General features: G+C 52.3%; 1 protein-coding gene across 3 annotated transcripts; it reads left to right on the forward strand.

Moving 5' to 3' along the window:
• Window positions 1-11,660: 11,660 nt before the first annotated feature.
• On the forward strand, window positions 11,661-19,157 carry Dlk1 (delta like non-canonical Notch ligand 1). 3 transcript variants are annotated; one of them, XM_036206071.1, is made up of 6 exons: window positions 11,661-11,712; window positions 12,005-12,144; window positions 13,381-13,444; window positions 13,878-14,008; window positions 16,507-16,648; window positions 18,165-19,157. In XM_036206071.1, exons 2-6 carry the CDS (start codon window positions 12,078-12,080, stop codon window positions 18,916-18,918), a joined length of 1,158 nt encoding a protein of 385 aa, XP_036061964.1. In that variant the 5' UTR covers window positions 11,661-11,712; window positions 12,005-12,077; the 3' UTR covers window positions 18,919-19,157. The 3 variants fall into 3 exon arrangements, with proteins under 3 accessions (XP_036061964.1, XP_036061965.1, XP_036061966.1); XM_036206072.1 differs by lacking the exon at window positions 11,661-11,712 and having other exon boundaries at window positions 11,885-12,144; window positions 18,165-18,450; window positions 18,670-19,157; XM_036206073.1 differs by lacking the exon at window positions 11,661-11,712 and having other exon boundaries at window positions 11,885-12,144; window positions 18,165-18,450; window positions 18,676-19,157.
• Window positions 19,158-23,951: the final 4,794 nt, after the last annotated feature.

A 23,951-nucleotide genomic window follows, 5' to 3' on the forward strand; every position in this document is an offset into this window, starting at 1 on the left:
AGCCAGTAAAGTGAGCAGCTAAGGACACAGGGCCAAGATGGGGACTGGGGATCAGCAGTTAAGAACACTTGTTGCTTTTGCAGAAGACCTGGGTTCAGTTCCCAATGCACACATGGTGGTTCAGGATCTAACACCCTTTTCTGACCTCCATGGGCACCAGGCTCTCATGTGGCGCACATACACACATGCAGGAATAACACTTAACACATAAATAAATCAATCATTTTTTTAAAGAGAGAATTGTGAGGTCACCTATAAGGCAAGCCCTAGGGTCCAGGCCCCAAGCTCTGGACATCTGCTTCCTTTGTGTCATTCCAGCCCTTACACACTTCTTCCCAGGGTTTTAACCTGCACACAATGCCCAAGATTGGCCTCCTCCCTGCTCCTGCAGCTTCCAGCATCAAGTTCATGCAATGTTCAGTCTCCATTCCTGCGTACTCTGCTAATGAACCCTCTCCTCCTTGGCCACAGCCCCTCTCTACCACTCAGGCCATTATGGCATGTCAGAGCTAAAAAAGATTAAATTGGAGTGGGGGAGGGGGGCGGCTGAAGCCCAGAGAGCAGAAAGGCTTTACCTAAAACTATCCAGAACTTTCTTCTCGTCCTGGAAATGGGCCCTCTGGCTCTCTTCTCTGCTGGAATATGAATGTCAGCTCATATGGTATTGGGGTGGGCCCTGACTCTACTCTCAGTGGGGTCTCTCTTGCTACAGGGACTGTGTGGGCATGGCCACACCTGGCACTCAGCAGCCTGGTTCTCCAGGAGAAAAGTTCCCTTCCCAGAACTCACTGCCTCTTTATAGAGTGGTGGACCAACACAGCTCATTGTTTTACCCATGGACATGAACATTACAGAGTGAACCAGATCACAAGATCAAGACCCATGTGAACCCTCTCCCCCATGAACCCAACTCCCAGGGCAGAGCTAGCCCAGGATGGGCTCCCCTCCTGCTGATACAGTGAAGGTAAAGATATGAGTCAGAATCCCTGCTCAAACACTTGGATTTTTCTGGCCTCAGTTTCCCCAATAAGAGAAGGCAGCTGGACTCATTGGTGCTCTGGTCACGTGGGCTTCTTTAACTTGTAGAACCTCCACCCTTGGCCCTCGGTGTCTAGACCTGGTGGACTTGGCTATCGCTTGGGATGGACATCAGACTCCCCCACAGACCAGAGCTTCCTCCACTGAAGTCCAACCCCACCCTTAGCTTCTCCACTAGCTCTCAGTTTGCAGTCCAGGTACTGTGAAACCCATCCCCCTCGACCCCTAGGCCTGCGGGGTAACTGGGCCTGCTGTCATCCTTCTGGGTTTTTTTGCACATCACCCACATTGCTGTAAATAGTCTCTCTAATAAGCTTTCTCTGATTTCACCATCTTGCATGAACCATCTGTCTTGTGCTGAGTCCCGCCTGACTCACACAGGCCTCCCCAGCCTTGCCTCTTAGCTCACAGAGTCCTGTTAACTCATGCTGTCAAGCCAAGAGATTAGGCCCCCATCTCCAGAAGCAGATCCTGACCTGGAGAGTCCATTTTAGACAGTAGGTGCTGGTTCCAGAGGCCTTGGATCTTTGATCTCAGGGCCTTATGGAAGCTGCCTGGGGTCACTGGCCTGACTTTCCACTGTACTTTTTACAGCACTTTCCCATCCTGCCAGCAGCAGAGCATCCTGTTGGAAGCCAGACCCCTATAAAGTGCCCATCATAGAGCAGTGGCTTTGTACCTACCAGGAAACAACCCCCCACCCCCAGGTCACCCTCCATCTCCATGACCCCCACGCCCTTGCTCACTTCCTGCTCCTCCACCCGTAGCAAGTCTTGAAGATACTGTCAACAGGAAAATAAACCAAGAAACCCAGACAGTGTGGAGACACTGTTGCTGGGGTCGCCTACATGCCATACCAGGATGGGGGGGGGGGTTGTTGCTGCTACTCAAACAGGAAGACAGAATGAAGTAAAATACAGTTGGAAATAATTGGCCCATTACAGAGATTTGAAGAAAAGCCACCGGAAAGAGGCTTACTCAAGAATCGATGTTGACGTGTAAGGCTGAAGGCAAATCTTTCCAGTGAAGAGAAGCTCGCTTGCTTAAAGGGCTACTTATAACTGACCCAAGCAAGCCAAGGACTTCCCTATTGATTCTTTGATAAGATGCTGCAATTCAATTCCACAAATACTTAATGAGAACCTACTGTGCACTAAATCCATAGCTTGAAGCCCTGAGAAAACTGACATGAACTCGGGTCTGATTTCCCTTTTCCTTTCTGTTTTATCTCAGCTCATTTGTGGAAGGTTTCTACATACACACACACACACACACACACACACACACACACACACACCTCTGCCCCTTGCCCTGTGGATCCAGGGTAGCCTGCACACACACAAACACACAGATACACACAGACAGACAGACAGACAGGCAGACACACACACACACACACACACACATACACACACACATACACACGCACATCACCTCTGCCCCTTGCCCTTGTGGATCCATTGTGGCCTGCACACAAAGACACACACACACACACACACACACACACACACACACACACACACACACCTCTGCCCCTTGCCCTGTGGATCCAGGGTAGCCTGCACACACACAAACACACAGATACACACAGACAGACAGACAGACAGGCAGACACACACACACACACACACATACACACACACATACACACGCACATCACCTCTGCCCCTTGCCCTTGTGGATCCATTGTGGCCTGCACACAAAGACACACACACACACACACACACACACACACACACAGATACACACACACAGAGATACACACACACACACAGACACATAAACACCTCTGCCCCTTGCCCTGTGGATCCAGAGTGGCCTGCACACACATACACATAGACACATACATACATACAAACATACACACACACACACACACACACACACACACACACACACACACACACACACACACACACACACACACACACACACACACACCTCTGCCCAGGATACAGTTCCAGATGGTGAAAGGGGCAAATGGCTTGGGTCAGGCAGGTGGTAGCCAGAATGGGCCATAGAAATGGGCTGATGAGTTGTGGGCAGCATGGTCCTGGGCAGTGTGCACAGATGGCATGTGGCCAGGGCAACAAAGAAGCCGGGCACTGACTTGGGGGAAGTGCAAGGTGGTGGTGGCCCTGAGAAAGAGGCCCTTTTGAGAGATGAGAGATGGCTTGGAGTTAGTATCTGGGATGCCAGTAGGCTTCATACTTGGGGCAGGCTTTGGATAATAAGAGCAGAAAAAAGGGGCAGGGAGAAAGAAGAGAGAGAAAATGAGACTGTGGAGGGAGTCCCCTCAGCCCAGGATGTGACACTGGACCAATAATGGGAGATGGGGAGACCCCACCAGAGATCCCAACTGGGATCCTGTTTCTAGTCTCTGGGCTTATTACCATATTGTTAGTTAGTTAGTTAGTTAGTTAGTTAGTTAGTTAGTTATTAGTGTGCGGGTGTGTGGGTGGGTGCGTGCACACATTGCGATGTGTACCTCTGTGCATGTGTGGAGGACAACTTGCAGGAGTCAGTTCTCTTTATCTGTGTCCTTGAAATTGAACCTAGGTGCTCAGACCTGGTGGCAAGAACCTTTCTCCACCGAGCCGTCTCACAAGCCCTCTCTGAGCTTTTTGATTGGTTTTGGTTTGTTTGTTTGATTTTGGTTGGTGTTGTCTAGGTGGTGTCATTATGGACCCCAGACTGGCGTCAAACTCTCTTTGCCTTCTGAGTGTTAGGATTAAAACTGTGTGCTACCATGCCGCACTTGCTTGCTTCCTTCCTTCCTCCTTCCTTCCTTCCTTTCTTTCTTCTTTTTGACACTGAGGTTCCTGGAGGATGGAGGATTCTTTACAATCAGCTTTTGCAGTCTTCCTAACAGAGCATTACTTCCAACATTCTTGTCCTAGCCTGTCAGTTCCTTTGCTGTGTGACCGACAGAGAATCACCCACCTTCTCTGGACCCTGTGCCTCTGTGAATGTACTCGGTGGGGAGTGAAGCTATGTTTCTATGCTTGGATCACATTCAAGCTCATCTAAAGTTTGGGTTTGGGTTTTAAGCCACCCAGTGTGTGTAGGAGGTAGGGGCCAGGGTCAGCTCAGGCTGGCACCCCCCTGTTCATCGCGGACTGGAGCTTGGCTGCAGACTGCTAGGTAGGGGCCTCTCAGAGGTGCAGAGCGTCACCATAGGAACGGCTCACGCAGCGAGCCTTTGAGAGGAACCAGGCGCTTGCTGGAGGAGGCAGTGGGGGGCTCTGAATGTGGTCTGACGCAGCTGCTACCCACATTCCCAGTACAAGGTCCGGGGGCTCTGTTGTGATGGAACTAGGCGGAGACACTGCTGCAGCCCAGGGGACCCTCTTTCCTAGAAGGCTGCTTGGAGAGGTCAGCCACCCCTGGAACTCATAGAGGACTGCTGTAGGGAGAGGGACCTGCTGCTGGGGCCAGTTGCTAGGACACAGGCTCTTTCTGAGGGGCCCATGGTAACCCTCAGAGAACATGATGTGCCTCATTCATTTATTCATTAATTCACTTAATCCGCAACCAGCTCACGGGCAGGGCTGCAGGCCACCAGCCGCGAGGTACAAGGAGGAACAAGATGTCTCTGGACCTGCTGGGGTCAAACACATGTGCACAATCCATTAACACTAGAGCGGGAAGATGTGTTCCAGCCCCGGGAGGAGGCTGCAGGGCCAGGGCTAGGACTCATGGAGGGGGGCGGGGCTAGTGGGCAAACTGACTTGGGCTCTTCTCCCCTGCCGGACCCCTTGTCCTGGGGACAGGTTGGTTCCTCCTCCATTCCGGAGATTCTGAAGTCTGTCCTGGACCCAAAACGCACACTGAAAACATTCTTTGACTATAATTGAATGAAAATGGAAATGTTTCTTTGCAAAACTGAAAGAGAAAAAAAAAAAAATCTTAGATTCCTCGAGAGCGGTGTTTTCAGAGTCTTAAACTTAACAGAGCTTCCTGCCCACAGGCTCGGGGGGCCAAACTACTACACAGCACTCCCTTTTATAGACAGTGCAGAGCCAGTAAGAATTCTGCCTCAGGCACACTGCGATCTGATCTGGGGCCAGGCGGAGGTGCGCCTTGCCGGGGTTCCAGGCTTGAACCCAGGGCTTTTTTGTTACTAAAGCAATCTCGGGTTTCCATGGTGTTCTTTGTCTTTACTCTCACAGGCGATCCCCAATCAAGGTGGGTGGGTGGTGCTTCACCGGATAAGTATGGATGTCTTGGCTTTATTTCCAAGACTCGTGGTCAAGTCTGGGCATGATGCCGGGGCCGCCACTGTCAAATCACGATGTCAAAAGGCGGGTTCCGATTCTGAAGTCATTGTTTGCAGTGGCAGAGGAAGCTAGAAGAGTTACGAAGGATTTTAGATTCGAATATTGAAACTTTTGCACTGTGGTCCAGTCTCATTGTTTTCCTCACTTTAATTCCACCGGACAAACTAAACCATTATACTTTGTTGTTGGCTTGTAACAAAGTCTCAATATGTTGCCTCAAACTTCTGGGTGTGTAAGAACCTCCTGCCTCAGTCGCTGCCCTATTTTTTTGTTTGTTTGTTTGCATTAGATTTCAATTTTAATTATGTGTGTAGGTTTGTAGATGCAAGTACAGGTGCCCTCGGAGGTCAGAAGAGGGTGCTGGGTACTGGATCTTCTAGAACTGGAGATATGGCTGTAGGCTACCCAACATGGGTGCTGGGAACCTAACTTGGGTCCTTTGGAAAAGCAGCAAGAGGGCTCACCTCACACTCTAACAACTGCACAGGAGCATAGGCACACACCTCACTCACACCTACAGCTGCTCTCTCTTCGTCCTGGAGGCTGTCCTCAGAGAAGCATCACTTTGGAGAACTATGCGTCCCTCTCAGCCCAAGGTCTGCTCACCAACAAGTGCTCTATCCCCTTCCCCAGTCGGTACCTCTTTGGACACTTAGCAGAGCTCCTTTCCCTTCCTGGGCACACAGTAGGGTTTTCACTAATTCTGGATGTATGAATGCTGCATTTAAGGAGGAGAGCCCCTCACTGTTTTATGGAAAATTAACTTCTGAGAATTTGTGATAAGTGAAGAATTAGTACAGCCTTTGCCAACACTTGTATAGGCAGCTACGTGATTTAAAAAAAAACAAAACAACAACAACAAAAAACAAGAAATGAAAAAAACCCAAAAATCAATCAAACAAACAAACAAAAACACCTCCTCATTCCTCTGAATGTCCCCCTCCTGGTTGGAGGGTGAGTTTACCTTCACAGTGCGGGGGAGATGTGAGGAGTCACTTAACCCCTCCAGAGACCCCCAGAGTGCCCACCTCTGCAACATGACTCAGTGGTGACCTTTAAGAGGATAATTTAGCTGATGTGTATGAGATGAACTTGATATCCACGTAGACTGCACGGAGAAAGAAGCGAGAAGTCTATTTTTTAATCCTATCACCGATAAAGGAAAAACTGGTGATGTCTGGAGAAGAGGCAAGACCCTGAACTAACCAATGCTAATGTGATTCTGTCTCAAGCATGCCAAAGCTGGGTGAGGGCCTGGGGAAACGGAACACTTTCTCTCCCACATTATAGGCAGACCTACATGGGAACTTGAGACTGTGCAGGATTTGTGTCCCGCTGACCCCCAGAAGGCCTTTGTGTGCCCAGGGGTAGGTCGGGGGTCGTGATGCACGTCTCTGGTTCCACACATCAGACCAACACAAGGCTTGCATCCCTGAGGTCATGGGCCCCAGTCCTAGCTCTCTGCATGCAAAAGCACTAGAAACTGAAGAACCTTTTCTCTGATTGAACTTGAAACAGAACCATCATGTTCTCAAGCCTGAATGGACCTGGTGTGCCTCTCATTTTCCTCTGTCTTCTACCTCTGGCCCACCCCTTTGCGGCAGAGAGAGGGGGTGGAGGTGATTTCTTCTGCAACCATCTCTCATGGCATCCTATCACTGCCTCTGGTGTTTGCCTGAAGAATTTCACAGCATCCAAGGTTGCTGAGCTACCCCTCTTACCCCAAGAAAGAAAGCAGGGCTTTGTGGGTACCCTGCAGTGGTCTTACTCCCTGCTCACCATATTCTCTCTAACCCCTGTAGCTGATCCTCTGAGCAGAAAGCTGAGAATTGAATGTCTGTAGGCCATGGTTTGATTCCCAGCCTTGCTACTCTGTGGCCATCTATCTGCAAAGCTCTCAAGCCTCAGGTGCTCGGCTCTGAAATGGCTTTGCAGCCTCGCAGCTCCAGGCTGTGAGGAAGCTCTGGTGAAACTGATACCCACTCCACTGGAGCGTAAATAAAGATGAGATCTTGGGGAAGAAGAGGAGGTAGTGGGGTTCAGCAGGTGATGAGGCCACAGCTTCAGGCCTACCATGTGCCTGCGTCTGTCTCTGTACCCCCTTTAGTGAAGGGGGGAGAGCAGAAGAAAGGGAAGGGGCAGGCAGGCAATTCCTTGAGTAGATGGAGGAGGGGGAAGTTCAGCTATAGGGCTAGCACAGAACACTCCCACTGACTACCTCCCCTCCAGCCCAAGAACCTCACCAGACCTCAGTTTACTTATCTGTAGACTGATCGACAGAGAATCTATCACCTCCTAAACCTACAGCTCAGTCTGGGCAGAAACAAAGCTTCAAGGTTGAGAGATTCTCAATGGGGGTGTGGAGCAAGATGTCAACCTGGGGTTAAGCCCCCTCCCCCCACCAGCTGGCCTAACCCTCTTGTGCAGACTAGGACTGGTTTGTCTGAGAGGCCCATCAGCTCCACCCCATTGAGCTTCCCTGACCAGCGACTCTGTATTTAATCAAGGGCCAAGTGGTCTGCTGAGGGCTAGAAGCAGTGAGAGGGGCGGGCGGGCGGCGGCGGCGGCGGCGGCGGCGGGCGTGCGGGGTGGGGGGAGGGTGGAAGAGGGGAGTGGGGTACTGGGAATGGGCCAAAGAGAGCATTTCTTGGATTCTTTCAGAAAACTTTGACCCTCAGCCAGGGCATCTCTTTTGCAGGACAGAATCCCTTTGCCTTCCTCTCATGCCTGCCAGAGCCTGGGAGTTAGAGTCTTTGGTTTAGCCAGAGATAAGAAGCCTAGTTCTAAGGCACTTTGGATTTTTCTTTAACCCCCCCATAGAGAGTGGATCCAGTCTCTGCTTCCTGTGTAGCCCCCTCCCCCCCCCCCCCCCCCCCCCGCGCCTCTGCTACACCCTGCTATGGTGACTGTTGGGTAATGCTTTAGCAGTAGGGGCGCTGCTCACCTCACCTCTGTGAGTCCAGGGGTCTGCATGCAGACGCCGGAGAAGAGGAGGGGGGAAGAGGGATGCTTAGATAGAGGAGTGGGACGTGACTCCCAGCCCCCAAGATCTGCTCAGCAAAAGGCAGACTGTGCCGACTTCTCCCCAAGGGACTGGATTGGCATTTCCATGCTTTCATACAGCCTCTGAGCCTGTGACAGTCCCCCCCCCCACTCCCCCCACACGCCACCCCACCCCAGTGCCCCTGTGCTACTCATTGGTTCTCGGCATCTGCTCATTACACAGGCATCTTCAGCCAGCAGCATTAACAAATGCTTTATTGAGACCAGAGCAAACCCTCATAAAACTCCTGGGCTTGTGAGTCTTGAAAGAGGAAACTCCCCCACCCCAAAGCCACCCTGCAGGGGCTCCAGAAGAGGACGCTGTCTGCTCTCCTCTGAGATCCCCCTAGCTATCTGGGGCTGAAGTCAAGCCCCAGCTGCCGGTGGACTTTCCTGCCTACAAAACCCTGGCACTGGGCTTTCCTGCCTACAAAACACTGAGGTTTTTCTTCAGTGACAGGTGTGCAGTCTCTGCTTATAGACATGGAAACATGGCTCAGAGAAGCAGAGGACTGGCATGGCATGAATCTAAGGTTAGGAAGCACGTGCCCATCAGCAACAGGAGTGCCCTTTAGTTTAAGCCTGTGACATTTAGGCACAGCCCCTGCGACTTGCTTCTCTTTCCAAACCCAGGGAGGGCAGGATATAGAAGGGCTTAAGGAGAGGGAAATGGAGTCTAGGTGAGGGGCTCACTTGACTGCTTCTGGGGCTCTTTGTGCTCTGTGTAGCCCACTTTTTCTGCTGCCTGGAGCAGGAGTGCAGGAATCTATCCTTTATCCCAGTGGCCCAGCCCCAAGATCCTCCGGTCTCCTTAGTTCTGGCTGAGCACTCAGCCCCTCCAGCCTGCCTGCTGCACTGCACAACATGGGATAATTTTGGAGGCTGAGGTCAGGGGATTTGGAAGGAAGGAAGATATGAAGGGGGGCAAAGGAGACCTTGGTGATCTCAAAAGAGGGGGCAGTGGCACCTGCCAGCCATTCTCATTTTAACCAGGGGCTTTGGGTAAAAAAACATACAAACAAAAAAAAATTCAAACAATAACAACAACACCCCCCCCACACACACACACACACAAAACGAAAATACTCACTATGCTGGTCTCTGTTTATTTGCTGAAGACAAGAAGAGTCCGTGGAGGTCATTGGGTCCACACCAATTCAGGGGTACCCTAACTATGCCCTCCAGCCTGCCTCAGAAGCTATTTCCCCCAGGCCATAGTCATGTGAAGCTCCTGCAGAGAACACAAGGAAGGAACGTATCCCCCACCACCACTACCACCTCCCCCCCACCCCCCAACACACCCCCCCCCCCGCGCGCATGCACAAGAAACTAGGAAGTGTCCTTTCAGCCTTCGGTCCAACCATGACCATGTGCCCACCCCTAGCTTTCTTTCCTAGGAGTTCTCACTGTCTGGCAACATAGCAAAAGTCTCCAAACCTGCTTGGGCAAGGTTAGCTACTCCTCATCAGGCTGAAGTACAACCCCCCCCCCCCAGATTCAAAGAGCTAAAGTCCCTTGGCTAACCCCAAGTCCCCCTAACTGTGGGAAAAAGGAAGCAATGACTAGGAAAACAGCATCTCATAACACCTGAGAGCTAGATGTAAATTAATACATGCAAAATAAGCCTACCTGAATGACCACCCCAAATCCTAACATCTCTTCCCATTTTATCTTATTTAAAGATTTTTTTTATGTGTATAAGCATTTTGCCTGCTTATTTGTGTGAACTCCGCATGTGTATCTGGTGCTCTTGAAACTGGATTTCCAACCGCTTGTGAACTGTCATACAGGTGCTGGGAACTGAACCTGGGTCTTCGGGAAGAACAATAAGTGCTCTTAACTGCTGAGTCATCTATCCAACTTCCACATTTTAAAAAATATTTATTTAATTTACATTGTATTTTATTTGTGATTTTTAACATTTTTTTATTTTTAGTTCTATTTATTTATTATTTAGTGCATGTGTGCATGCGTGTGTGTGTGTGTGTGTGTGTGTGTGTGTGTGTGTGTGTCGAGAGAGACAGAGATGACAGAGGGAAAGGGTGAGTGCAAGCCATGAGAGGCATGTATAGGTCAGAGAACAGCTCTTAGTATTTCACCATGTAGGGTCTAGAGGTCAAATTCTGCCTATCAGACTTGGTAGCAAGCACTGAGCTATCTCAATGACCCTATTTACCTTTTATTTAAGGGGGTGCCTGTGAGGGCCAAAGGACAACTTCAGGAGTCAAGGATCGAACTCGTTTGGTGGCAAGCACCTTTACCCACTGAGCCATCTCCCCGGCCCCTTAAATGATTCAGCCCACTCAGCTACCTCCTTCTCCTTTTGAGCCTCAGTATAGGCGATAAGGCAGCTTTCCAGCTGAGTGAAAGGCTCTAAAACCTTGCTGGGAGCATGGCGGGTAAGGGGGTTGCCTAGTGAACCCCCAGAGACTCTGGCAGAATCAGTATCCCACCCCAACCCCCAACTTCCATCCTCTTAGCTCTCCCTTGATGAAAGCCACCAAGTGTGGTTGCCTGCATTTGACCGTGAACATATTGGTGAGACTGTCAACATGTATCACTGTGGACAAAGATGAATTCTATTGTGTGTGCTTTTGGGTCATTTGTGTGTTGGGTGACTCCATGAACCTGAGACAGTTTAGGGGACTGGGCGTAGGTATTCTTCCTATCAGGTATGTAGCTGTACATGGTGGAAAGAGTCAGTGATTTTATGTTTCAGCACGCTAAGGCCCAGGCTATGGCTGCAGTACCTGAAAGAGGGGAGGGGGAGAGAGTGACGCAGGATGTCGTCGGTGTTTACCAGTGGTCTCCTGTGTTTACAGGCGGGCTGCGTGGAGGGGCAGCATAGGCAGGAGACGCTCAGTCTTTCATAGCTGGCGCTTCCTCTGCTTGAAGCAGATCGGACAGTTCCTGCTGCCCTGGTCTGTGACCTCTGCCCCAAGGAGGGGTATTAAGGTGTGCTTGTATTGAGAGGTGTGGTTGGGTTGGGACTCCGTGGGGCAAGTGCATCTGCACCTTCCCCATACTCCACAATGGCAAGACTGGTCGGGGGGCTTCGGCTTTTTGTGGTCGTTTTCGTGTGTGCATCTGTGATCATGTGCATCTTCCACATCTTCGTGGTGTGCGTTTGGGTCCTTCTGGGCTTTTGACCCGCGCGCCATGTGTGCGCGGGACCCAAGCCCTAAGTAACTATGTCTGTGAGCATTTTGTATTCTGAGTGCGTGCTAGGGCTTTCGCCCGCCCGCCCGGCATGGTTCCTGAGACTTGTGCTAAGCGGGCCTGTGCGAGCGACACCGCCGCCGCCTCCGCCGCGTGCTGTCCTGTGTGCGGACCGCGTGCCCATCGTGCGCAGGTACCCGTCTAGCCAAGAGTGCGCCCGCGTGCGCAAGCAGCTTCCGGGCGCCTCGGCGCTGGGGGGCGGCCCCGCTAGGGGGTGGGTCACCGGGACTGGCCGGCGCCTGCCCCGTGCGCGCGAGGCGTGGGCGTGGGCGGGGGCCGGGGGGGGGGGGACGACAGTACGAAAAGGCGGCGCGCGGGCCGCAGCCGCAGCTCCTCGGCGACCCGCACTTACCAGCGTGCGCCCCGGCGCAACCCTGGCTTTCCCTCCTCTGGACACCGGTGCCCCCTTCATCGTCCGCAACCAGAAGCCCAGTGCAGCCCCCGGAGCCCCCTCTGCACCTCCGCCGCTCCCCGGACCGCGACCCAGGCCGCCCCGAGATGACCGCGACCGGAGCCCTCCTGCGCGTCCTCTTGCTCCTGCTGGCTTTCGGCCACAGCACCTATGGTGAGCCCCCCTGGCGGCTTGGCTCGCGCCCCCTCTGGGGAAGCCTGCGATGCCCCGCCGACCACCCCACACTCCCTGTCCCGTGCGCCCCAAGTCCCGCCTGTCCCGCCTAACCCTAACCCCCCGCACTGTGCCCACCTCACCCTCCCTGCGCCACTCTTGTGTGCCAAGCCCAGTCCCGGGGTCCTGGGGTTTGCGGGAGGTGGAGGGCCCCAGACCCTTCTTGCCCAGCAGAAGTGGCGTTCAGAGGGGTGTCGTTGCGCGGATTGAGGAGGTATGGAAAAAGGAGGCTTCCCTGGGAGGTATTTAAGAAAAAAAATGGCTCTGGGTGCAACTTTGGGGGTGTCTGTCCCTGCGTATGTGCTTAGGAACAGGTCTTGGGGGCTTTGAGGGGATGACTTTGCAGTCGTAGCCCCCAATTTCCAACAGGAGCAAAGCCGGAGCCCCTCCTGCGTGGCGCGTTTCTCTAGGTGAGGGGCTGCGACACTTCTGTCTGCAGCGGCCATCTGTCTCTGGCAGCGAGAGAGTTGCCCCCTCCCGCAGCGACCCCAGCCTCCTCTGCGCCAGTGGTTTGTGTGTGGGGGGCGGGGGTCTATCTGGAAAGCCCGAGAATTGGTTAAATTGATGCATACAGTAGGTGTCTATTAGTGTTGGAATCTGACAGAGGCCTTGCAGAGCTATTGCGCAGTTCTTTTAATGTGACCAGGGTGGGGTAGGGGAAGTGGGAGAGAAAGGATCTGGCCTGGTGTAACTGGGGTTAATCTTGGGGGGAAATCTGGTTGCTTTACCTGTGAGCCAGGCAGGTGGACTTGCCTGAGCTTTCTTAGAGACCTCAAAATCTCCCCTTGAGCTCACTTTGCAAAAGCGAGGGCTTGACTGAATGCCCAGGGGTCAAAGGCTACCTCTTCAATGTCCCCATTCCTACTTTTAGTGGTCTGGGGGCTCCTTTTTTCTTTGGGAAGAAAGGTGTCTGCTTTGCACTTGGAGAATCAGGGATATGCTGTGCTTATCCCATGGCTAGGAACACGCAGGATTGTTTTCCTGGGTAGGTTGAGGCACCATCCACCCACAGACAAGAAGTGCCTACTGTGTGCCAAGCTGGAAGGATCCAAGAGGGTCTTTGGATCCCCCCTACTGAGGGGCAGTGGGCCACTGAAGAGAAAATGGACTAGGTAGTGTCGTCTAGGCCTTGTGGGCCTTGTGGGGTGAATTGCGTACCTTCTTTTTCTCCCTCAGGGGCTGAATGCGACCCAGCCTGCGACCCCAAACATGGCTTCTGTGAGGATGACAATGTTTGCAGGTAATGGAGTAAGCTGCTTGGGGGCCATGGTGGGGCCCTAGGGGGTCTTAGAGCCAGGCTAAAAGGGGGGGGGTGCTTTGCCACAAAACTGCGTCACAGCTTTCTTGTTCCTGCAGAAAACTGGTGGGGGCGGGGGAGAGAGAAGGAGGGGGCAGGAGAAGGGGGGCAGGGGAATGTCTTGCAGGATGAGACCATTGGGGGTCACTGCATCAAGTGTGGTTCTTGTGGGGGTCTGGAAGACTCTGTGTTTCTGCTCGTGAGCACCTTCTCTGAGTTTTCCATTCAGGTGCCTGCTGTTTGCTCCAGGGACCCACTGGCCTGGCACTGTACAAAGACTACCAAGGCTTCTCCACCCAGCAGCAAAACAGCCTGAGCCCTCTTTGGACCCCTGCTCTCCTCATGTGCCCCTCTCTCTCCCCCTTTGTTCACACAGGTGCGAGGTCGGCTGGGAGGGCCCCCTGTGTGACAAGTGCGTAACCTCCCCTGGCTGCGTCAATGGACTCTGCGAGGAACCATGGCAGTGCTTCTGCAAGGATGGCTGGGAAGGGAAATTCTGCAACATAGGTGAGCGCTGACTTTAGCCCACCCTCACCCCTTCTCCCCGCCCACCCCTCTCCCTGTCCAGAACCCTAAGGCTCTCTATTTGTAGTATGTGATCTACAGTGTATATACGTTTCCTGCTGGGCCTCAACGTAGAGACTGTATTTTGTTCACCTCAGCTCCTCTGGGGGTTCCAAGACTTGGGGGTGGGGGTGCTGGGAAACTGCCTGTTGAATAAAGAGTCACAAAATAAAAACACAGCATGCCCAGGGTGGCTGGACCATGCATTTGGGCTACTTGCGCAGGTACCTGGAGCTGGGAGATTGGGGGGGGGGGGATCTTCTGTGTGTGCTGTGGGAGGGGTAATTCTCGGGGCTCAAACATCAAGGAAAGGGAGCCAGTAAACAAATAGGGAGGGGTGGCTGATGCTGAGTGGTGATGGTGGGGGCTGAATGTGAACCATAAGGAAGGACAGGGGAGGGGAGGGGAGTCAGGTGCGGCAGGAGGTTGGTGGTGGGGAGAGGCTGAGGAAGGGTTAAAGCACACACTGATGCTATCTGCTGGTTTCAGTAATTTATATGATCTTTGTAAATTGACAGCTACATTGTTGTAGGACCCTTCGCATTTGCTAAGCCTGTCCCCAAAGTCCAGGCAAACTGAAGCCCTGGGAAATACAGGGTGTGTGCCCCCCTGGGAGATGATACCCCAGTAGGAAGGCAGACAGCTAGATGCCCTAGGACCTAGCTCTTCAACACTGCCAGTGACAAATAGGGAAACCAAGGATCAGGGAAGCAAAGGGGCCTCCGTACCCCAAATTGTCTGTGGTATCCCTCTCCTCAAATGATGGCACGGTGGGTGGGGGAGGTTTTTGCTGCAGCTGACTCATGCATGCTCTGACCACAGATCTGCACCCCCTTGCAGCAGCAGCCGCCACGGCTCTGAGTTGTTTGGGGATGCTAGAAAAACCACTGACCAGGGTTAGGCTTTTAGCCTAGCTCCCTCCCTCCTAGCTATCTGAATCCAGGATAGCTTTCCAGACAGAATTCCCCCTCACAGGTCCCTCAGCACGCATAGCCACTCTCCATCAAATTCACAAAGGCTATCTGCCTGGGTAGAAATGGTGGGGGTCCAGGGTTGTCCCAGGGGGAAAATAGCCCCTGGGTAATTGTTATCCCTCTCCCTTTCTGCCAGCCTGGCCACAGCTGCTATTTACGCAGAGCCCCCCACCCCCACCCTCTCCTTAAAGCAGTGACTCACCCCGTCTTTGGGGTTGGAGGCTCTGGAGAGTTGGTTTTTAGGGGGACTGAGCAGTATAGTCTAGGGGTGGTCGCCAGATCCTCATCTTAAATTCAAGATTCCAAGTGGAAGGAGAGCAGGGACAGAGAAGCCAGAGCCAGATGCAGGGGCTCAGTGCACTAACATTTTGCTGGAGCTACCCCAGAAAGATAAATCCTCTCTAGGTTTCCTTGCACCACGAAGGCCTCCTGCAGAGTCCGCCGAAGTGGTGCACAGAATTTTTCACAGACGCTGGTCTCCCCTCCATCAGGGTTCAGGTCTCTGAAAAAGGAGAGGACCATTTCCCCCATGCAGTCTTAGCATGGGGAACCCCTTCCCTGGGACTGCCTCTACTTGCAGTCTGGTTTTTCTGCAGCTCACATTGTAGAAATCACTCAGAGATCAGCTACAGAGAGCTTTTCTTTTAATATGAAGGGAAACTGAGGCAGAGTGGGAAGGAGCTGAACTCTGGGGCAGCAGGTTGGAGCAGCCACAAAAGGTCCCTTCCTGACCCTGCTGGGCAGCTGGGGTCTCCACAGTCAGAGGACCCTTGCCCCAAGCCCCTTTGTTCAGCTCATCCCCGGCTTGCTGAGCCCGAATAATGAAGTGAGCCTGACAGGGGGTGTCAAAGCACTCGGAAATACATGGCAGCCTGAGCCGACGGGAAAGCGCTCAATAGTTCTAATTTTGCTGCCTTCAAAAGATGCAGCCCTTTTACCCCTAGACCCCCTTAGTTCAGAACCGGAGAACAGAAGGACCACGGGGTGGGGAGGCAGTCCTGGGGCTAAATTAGACTTCTTGTTTCCTGATGGGGATCTTTGATGGGAAAGTGTGAAAAGCTGGTGTTCCACCCCACCCCCCCCCCCCCCCCCCCCACCAAGTGTTAGTCTAGTTCCGAAGGTGGCAGAGACCCCTTTCCCTAAATGGGAGAAGCTGAATGTGAGAAAGGAGACAGATAGACTTTAGGGAATCTTGGCTCCCTCCCTGTTTTGTGGAGGGACAAAGCCTTCTGTGGTGAAGGTCATGTTGCTGAACTGCAAGGGTGCCAGGAAAAGGGTACAGCTGCTTATCTTGGTTACCCATGGCCTTGGCTTTCTTATGAGTGACCTTAGAGTTAAGCTTCCTGACCCTCAGCACTTCAGGACTTTGAGGGGAGTCACCACACCCCTCTTCCCACAAACCCCGCTTGGGTTCCTGTCACACTGGCCTCTGAAAGGGAAAGCTAAGCACAGGCTTCTGTTTCCCAGACATGCGGGCTTGCACCTCAACCCCCTGCGCCAACAATGGAACCTGCGTGGACCTCGAGAAGGGCCAGTACGAATGCTCCTGCGCCCCTGGGTTCTCTGGAAAGGACTGCCAGAACAAGGATGGGCCCTGCGTGATTAACGGGTAAATAGTCTCACCTTACCCTTGAAGACCCTTTCAACCCAACCCCATAGGACCTGTAGCCTGATAAAAGAAGTGTCCTGGGCAACCCGTGCCCCACCCTCCACTCTGATGGGGTAGGGGGCTTTTATGGAGGAATGTGTCATTTCCATAATTTTTTCAAATGATCCTGAAGGCAATTTCATATTTCCCTGATGTCCCCAAGCCCTGATGCCAGAGAATGACAGCAGATTGAGATGGGGACAGAGATGCCAAGCTGTATAATTTTCTAAAGGCAACATAATAAGAGATCAGAGTTCAGCAGGACCAGGCTGTGAAACCCACTTACCATATTGTAGGAGGCAGTTTAGGCCATTGCAATTGGATTTTCTGGGATGTCTGAGGAGACTGGAGGAGATGGGAGGGGGCACTAGTATTGGCTAGCATAGTGGGAAAGAGGCTCGGGGGGGGGAGGGGGGGCTGCTGTCCAAGATCCAGGAATCTGCAGAGGCTTCAAACCGTCAGGAACATAGCGGGTCTGGAGATCTGTATTCAGGAAGGACATTGGAAGTAGTGACCATGGAACTCTACTGCAGTTTACTAAAGGGGGAAAACACAGGACAAGACCTTTCAACGTGTTCTGACAGACTTGATCTAGTCTGTCAAAATAGAGCCTGGGGGCCCTTAGGAAGTTTTCAGAGCCCAGCTACTTGCAGCCCCAGGGCCGAAGTTGCAACGTTTATTCCTTGTGTGTGTGGGGGAGGGGATGGCTTTTCTTTCCCCAGAGTTTTGGCATTTATCAGATGACAAAGGGCTAGGTCGTTTAAAAGCACTTACATTAAATGCTCCGTGTGCTCCACTCTGAGCAAACAGCTTCAGTTTGCAAGCTGCACTGGGTGAATGAACCACTATTAAACAGTTCTCCACAGACACCACTCCCGCCAGCCTAGATACAACCGTATTTCTTTCACTGAAAGCCCCCAAGGGTTTCCTTCACAATAGCTGGCTGGGCCCACTCCACTAGAGATAACAATAATAAGGGGTGGTAGTGGGGTGGGGGGCACACACTGGAGCCCTAACAGCAGACTTCCTGTTGGAGAGCCCAGGATGCCCTCCTCGTCTGAGGGATCTTACCCTAAATTTGGGCTGTTACTAAATGCTCCCTCTCCCAGCCTCGGTTTCCCCTTTTGTCTAGTAACTAACAATTTATGCTCTGGCCTGAGAGATGAAATAGGAGATGGGAGAGGGCACAAGAGGTTGGTTCTGTTCGTGGTTGACCATGTTGACATCATGACAAGGTGAGGTGTTTGGGCACCCCACCCCTGGGCAGCTGATGAGCCGGGGGGGTCCCAGTCCCAGGTGCCTCCCCCCCCCCCACCGCTGGCATTATACCCATGTTAGCCTGATGTGTTCTGAGCCCTGCTCTTTTGTCAGGTCCAAAGGAAGGCCCAGAGAAAGGAGCCTCACCTCTGCCTCCTGCCCCTCCTGCTCTGTCCTAGCCCAGCCCCCCGAGGGCCCTTTACTGTGTCTTGTGTTGCAGTTCTCCCTGCCAGAACGGAGGGGCCTGCGTGGATGATGAGGGCCAGGCCTCTCATGCTTCCTGCCTGTGCCCCCCTGGCTTCGCGGGCAATTTCTGCGAGATCGTTAACGTTAACAACAGCTGCACCCCTAACCCATGCGAGAACGACGGCGTCTGCACCGACATCGGGGGCGACTTCCGTTGCCGCTGCCCAGCTGGGTTCGTCGACAAGACCTGCAGCCGCCCGGTGAGCAACTGCGCCAGTGGCCCGTGCCAGAACGGGGGCACCTGCCTCCAGCACACCCAGGTGAGCTACGAGTGTCTGTGCAAGCCCCCGTTCATGGGTCCCACGTGCGCGAAGAAGCGCGGGGCCAGCCCCGTGCAGGTCACCCACCTGCCCAGCAGCTACGGGCTCACCTACCGCGTGACCCCTGGGGTGCACGAGCTGCCAGTTCAGCAGCCCGAGCACCACATCCTGAAGGTGTCCATGAAAGAGCTCAACAAGAGTACCCCTCTCCTCACCGAGGGACAGGCCATCTGCTTCACTATCCTGGGTGTGCTCACCAGCCTGGTGGTGCTGGGCACCGTGGTCATCGTCTTCCTCAACAAGTGCGAGACCTGGGTGTCCAACCTGCGCTACAATCACATGCTGCGCAAGAAGAAGAACCTGCTGCTGCAGTACAACAGTGGAGAGGAGCTGGCGGTCAACATCATCTTCCCCGAGAAGATCGACATGACCACCTTCGACAAGGAGGCTGGAGACGAGGAGATCTAAGCAACGTCCCCCTAGGTCCCTCTATAGTATCGGGGTTCCGCAGCGCTTGCTATATGCAGTCTGTGCTTCTCTTTGTGGTGGAGCTTGCTCTCTTTTGTGTGAAGTCTAGTGAACGCTATGCTTACACGTGTTGTCTTTGCATGGCTGTGTGACATGCTGCCATGCTATCTAAGAACCCCCTTACTCCCTCTCAATGCATGATAATGAATAATAATAATAAGAATTTCATCTCTAAATGAGTTAAAGAAATAAGTATGTTATTCTAAACTCTTAACTATCATTATCAAATATAAAATCAAAAAGACCAAAAAAAAACATGGTAACAGAACCAGGACTTGGTGCTGAGGTCCCTCTCCTGGGGGTGGGCTTTCAGCCACCAGGTCCTCGTGCAACCACACGAATGCTGTGCTTGACCACTCACTGTGAAAAGGGCTAAACTCTTTCGTTCGTTAATTCTCACACACCACTTCGACTCGCACTCACATCCAGTCTCACACCGCAACCCTTAGATCTTTCCAATTGATTTGTGACTTTGCAGTGTGTAGTGGCTGTGTGTCAGGCAGAGAGAGCCCCCAGGTTGGCTGCTGGCAGATAGGTCAGGACCCAGTCCCAGCCCTGCTGCTCACTCGCTGTGTGACCCTTGGCGAGACCTCCATTCCCAACCCTGGGCCACCTCCCCACCCCTCTCTTGAGGGAGGGGTGGAAACATCCAAACCACCAAGGTCCTCTCTAGCTCCAAAATTCAGAATTAGGAACGTGGGATGTATACCAAAACACTTCCTGGCTCCAAGAATAGGATCTGATGGAGACTTGGTCTCATCCTGGGATCCGAAAGGTTTTGGCCTATCCTGGCTGTACACTTGATATTGAGGTCGATCCCAATAGCGTTTCTCAAAGTGGGGAGCCTCCTGGTTCCTGTCCAGTTTGGGAAAAATTGGCCCCTTGAGGGCAAAATATGCCATTTGGAGTTGTCTCTTGAGCAACCCATTCCCCACCCCAGCTCAGGCCTGCCCCAGCCCCATAACCCTCAGACTTCACCCCACACTTGCTCCTTACCCTGTAGAGATGATATGCTTTCAGATGTAAGTGTACCTTGAACCACAAGTGCCCCCTGGCAAAGTCTGAGTGAGCAACACAGCCCTCTCCAAAGTTTTTTACAGGCTTTAGTGTAGATTGCTGCTTGTGGGACGTTTTCTTGTCCTATGGCAAAGGTGGGATAGCCCCTGTCCACAGCCATGGGTGTATCTTTGTGTTGCTGAGTCTACAGTCCTCAAATCCCAAAAGACCTAGCCAGCTTCTGAATTTAATTTTTTTAAAAGAGCATTTATCTTTTTTTTTTTTTTTTTGCAAAATTAAAAAAAAAAAACAAAAAACAAACAAACAAAAAAAAAAAGTAGAAAGAAATGGGATAGAGCCCTGTGTAGCTTCCCAGCTCTGGTTGGGGTCTGGTTGCTACACAGTCCTTGGGTCCCAGCTAGGAATCCTTTGCTTCTTAGGTTACCTGGATAGGAATCTATGCTCTTAGCTTTAAATGTGAGCCGTGTTCACCTTGCTCTGAGTACTTGCTTGCAAGTCATTGCCACCATCATCCACTGTCATTCAAATCATGATCACAGCACACACTCACAACTTCATGGTCATCACTCATTGGTCATGTGCGCCACCGTCGTCACACATTTTCGACCTTATCACCCCTCCAACCTCTACCCTGGGGTCATTTCGTTCAAAGCCCTGACTCAAAGAATCTCTTCCCACCCATTGGTCAAGGATCATCATCAGCCCATATCCCTCCCAGTCCCACTCTGAAACCCCTCCCCACTTTTCCCCACCCTCATCCTGATGAGGGTGTGTCCCAGCTCCCCAAATCCCTGCCATCCCCCCTTCCCCTGATTCCCTTCCTCCCTCCCAGGTCCCCTCCCCTGCCTCCAACCATCCCCACCCTGAGGCAACCACCACCACCTCCATCAAGTCATCATCCCATCTCATTTTGAGTTAATTTTGAGAAATAAAAATTTTAAAAAGACAAAAAAAATAAGTAACAACAATTATCGACATTTGCCAGGCTGGCCTCGTATGCCCCTGGCCTCTTTTGCCGTGAGACCTTGACAGAGTCTGCTAACAATTCTGTTCCTCAGTTTCTCCAATGTGAAATTCTACAATTGGACAAAAAAGATTATTTCTCCATTCCACTTTTTCTTTTCGATCTCCGTGTTGTGGAGAGCAGCCATGTCTCCGATGACAAAGGGGGCCCGGCTGTTCTCCCAGCAGGCCCTCATCCATCCAAAAGATTCATCATCCACCATTCATCCAGTCAGGGAGTGTTTCCAAGCACCTGCAGAGTGTAAGGCGGTGTTCTTGGAGCTGTGGGATATGCGGGCTGAGGGGCACATTCTGGGAGGGGAGCAGATATTTAGGTGTCCCCAAGAAGCCAGGTAGAAAAACAACAACACCACCGTGGGAGAGTCCTGAGCAGATGCCTCCCTCAGAGTGCTACCATCTCACCTTCCCACGTGACAAAAGATCAAGAAATCAGCACCGATGAGGCCGCCCTTCCAAATTTCCACGGCATCTCCAAAGAAGAGGAACACCGCGTTCGCAGACTCACCATGGTCTTCACAGATCTCTGGCTGCCCATACACATCTCATGTGTTTGGGGTAGTGCAGTTCTCTCAACGGGTGGAGTAGCTGAAAGAGGGCTGTCTGGGACATGATTCTGTAACCACAATGTTAATGAAATGTCCATCATGACGCTCTTTCTAGCCTCCCCCAATTTTTGCAGGCAAGTCCAGACGCAATGCAAAACGAAACAACAACCTTGTCTTTGGTAAATAAAGGAACAAGGGCTAAACTTGTGTTTGCTATTTATTTGTTATTCGCCAATTACACTAGCCCCTCTTAGGGATGGCCTTAAACACAGGCCAGGGGGATTGAGAGCTCTGCTTTGGCTCTTTTAGTGTGGCCTGGAGCCACAAGCTTAAGGGGTAGACCCTTGGACCTCCACACCTCACCGGCCTTGCTTTTACTAGGAGAAACTTTAAATCCAGGCATTTTCTGACCACCGGGGCCTTGAGACCAGCACCAGGGCTTGGGGGACCTTGTCTGTGCCTACTTCCCTCCCTGAGTGTGGCTGCCCATGGGAGGTGTGGATGGATCTGGGACATGAGAGGGACAGGGAGAGGGAGAGGGGACCAAGAGATTTACATATGAGCAGCTAGCTCTTTCCACGCACCAAGTTTGGGCCGAGAGCTCTGTGGAATCCTCTCTGGGCTTTCCACAGTTATTAGAGGGTGGTTGCTAAGGTGAGAGAGAATATATAGGTTGAGAGACACCCAGCAAGGGCAATTTGGACCATGCCAGGTCCATAGGTTCCTTTCATACTCCTAATTCAGTCTCTGTATGTCCTGGTGGTATCTGTTTCTTCTCTAATCCCAGGGCACCATTAGCCATTTGTCCAGTCAGTGAGTGTACCCCTCCCAGTGCCCCACTCTGTAGGACCACCTAACCCCTGCAGCCTTGGGAGCCTCTGTCTAGTCCCTGTTAGCCCAGGAAGTGACCCTTGGATTAATGTCCCATCTCCGGCTGCTCCCATGACCTATCCCTTTCCTGCCCAGCTGCCCAGGCCCAGAAGCTGGTGTCTCGGGGGGATCACCTCCCTGCACTGTCCATCCTCTGGACTCCTTTTCATCTCTTTTTTACCTCATCCTCTGCTCCTCAGAGGCCCAGGCCCATTTTCCCTCTATGCCTATCTTGATTTTCTACCGTGGCCCAGCACAAATGAAGCAGAGTACACAGGAGGAACCTAGAAGATCTCAGATGTAGACACTGTTCTAAAAGCTATAGGAAAATAAGGTGGTTATTTGGAGTTAGGAAACACAGAAGCGTCTATACCGGGAATACATTTTCCATGAAGATATTAACCCACAAATTCTTCAACATAACCAGTGGGGTGGAGCAAGACCCCAGCAAACAAGGCCAACCTAACCCAGGAACTCCAACACCCAACACGGAAGGAATGAGAAATTTCCAGGTTAGGAACACTGGCTCAGAGAATGGTTGGGAGAGTAGGGAATCCCCCAGTGCTAACACTGAGTGACAGCCACCTTCTTCACCTCCAAGGAAAGAAACAGACCCTCAATGAAATGTAGCCATGAGGGGTTTTAGAGCTCCATGACCAAGAGTGTTTGCTGGAAAGCCAAATGTTAAATGAAAGGTCCAGGGGCCTTAGAGGCCTTAGGGTGGGTTAGGAGGGACCATGGCTGTGAGATGCACCCTGAGCTCACGTCACAGCATGGGGACAGCAGTGGAAAATTCCCCAAAGGCTACAGTTAGACTCCAGAGGCCTTTGTGCTAGAGGCTGGACCCTGGTAGGGGTGGAGCTTTAAGAAGTGGGGTCAAGTGGGGGTCTTTAAGTCACTGGGGTCATGCCCTCTTGGGCCTCAGCCTCTTCCTCTTTCTCTCTATGTGGCTCTCTACCTATGAAGTAGGTGGTTTTACTTAGCAATACGTTCCCTCCAGGATGTACCCCTGCTCAGAGGTAGGAAGAAGCCCAGGCCTAGGTCAGCCGTGCAGGAGGAATGTACTTGCCCAGCCCATGGAGGGTGTTGGGCTCTGCAGGTTGCTTCATTATGCTCTTGGCAAAAATGAAAACACAGGCGGTGGCTGGACTATAACCCAGGAATTCACGAAAAGGAGGAAAAAGGGTCTCTCTCCAGTGAGACAGGAACAAGCAAAGTTTATCCGTGGCCCCTTAATGCCATCAACAGTTGGTCTTTAATTAATATTCGGCATCTTACTGGTCAGGATGACCTACAGAATGAAGGCTAGGGCTAGACAGTGGGCAATGTGGAAGGACCCCCAAGACCAAGTTCTCGGCTTAAAGATGTATTCACCCCAGAGGGACAGAGGGCTGGGGATAAGAGACAAAGACTAGAGACAGAGGAGGAGGGAAAGGGGGGAGGGAACAAGGGAGAGGGAACCTGGGTATTTGTCCTGGGGCGGGGGGGGGGGGGGCACAATAACGACAACAAAGGACT

The sequence above is a fragment of the Onychomys torridus genome, chromosome 14 (genome assembly GCF_903995425.1).
Source record: "Onychomys torridus chromosome 14, mOncTor1.1, whole genome shotgun sequence".
NCBI classification, from domain to species: Eukaryota; Metazoa; Chordata; class Mammalia; order Rodentia; family Cricetidae; genus Onychomys; species Onychomys torridus.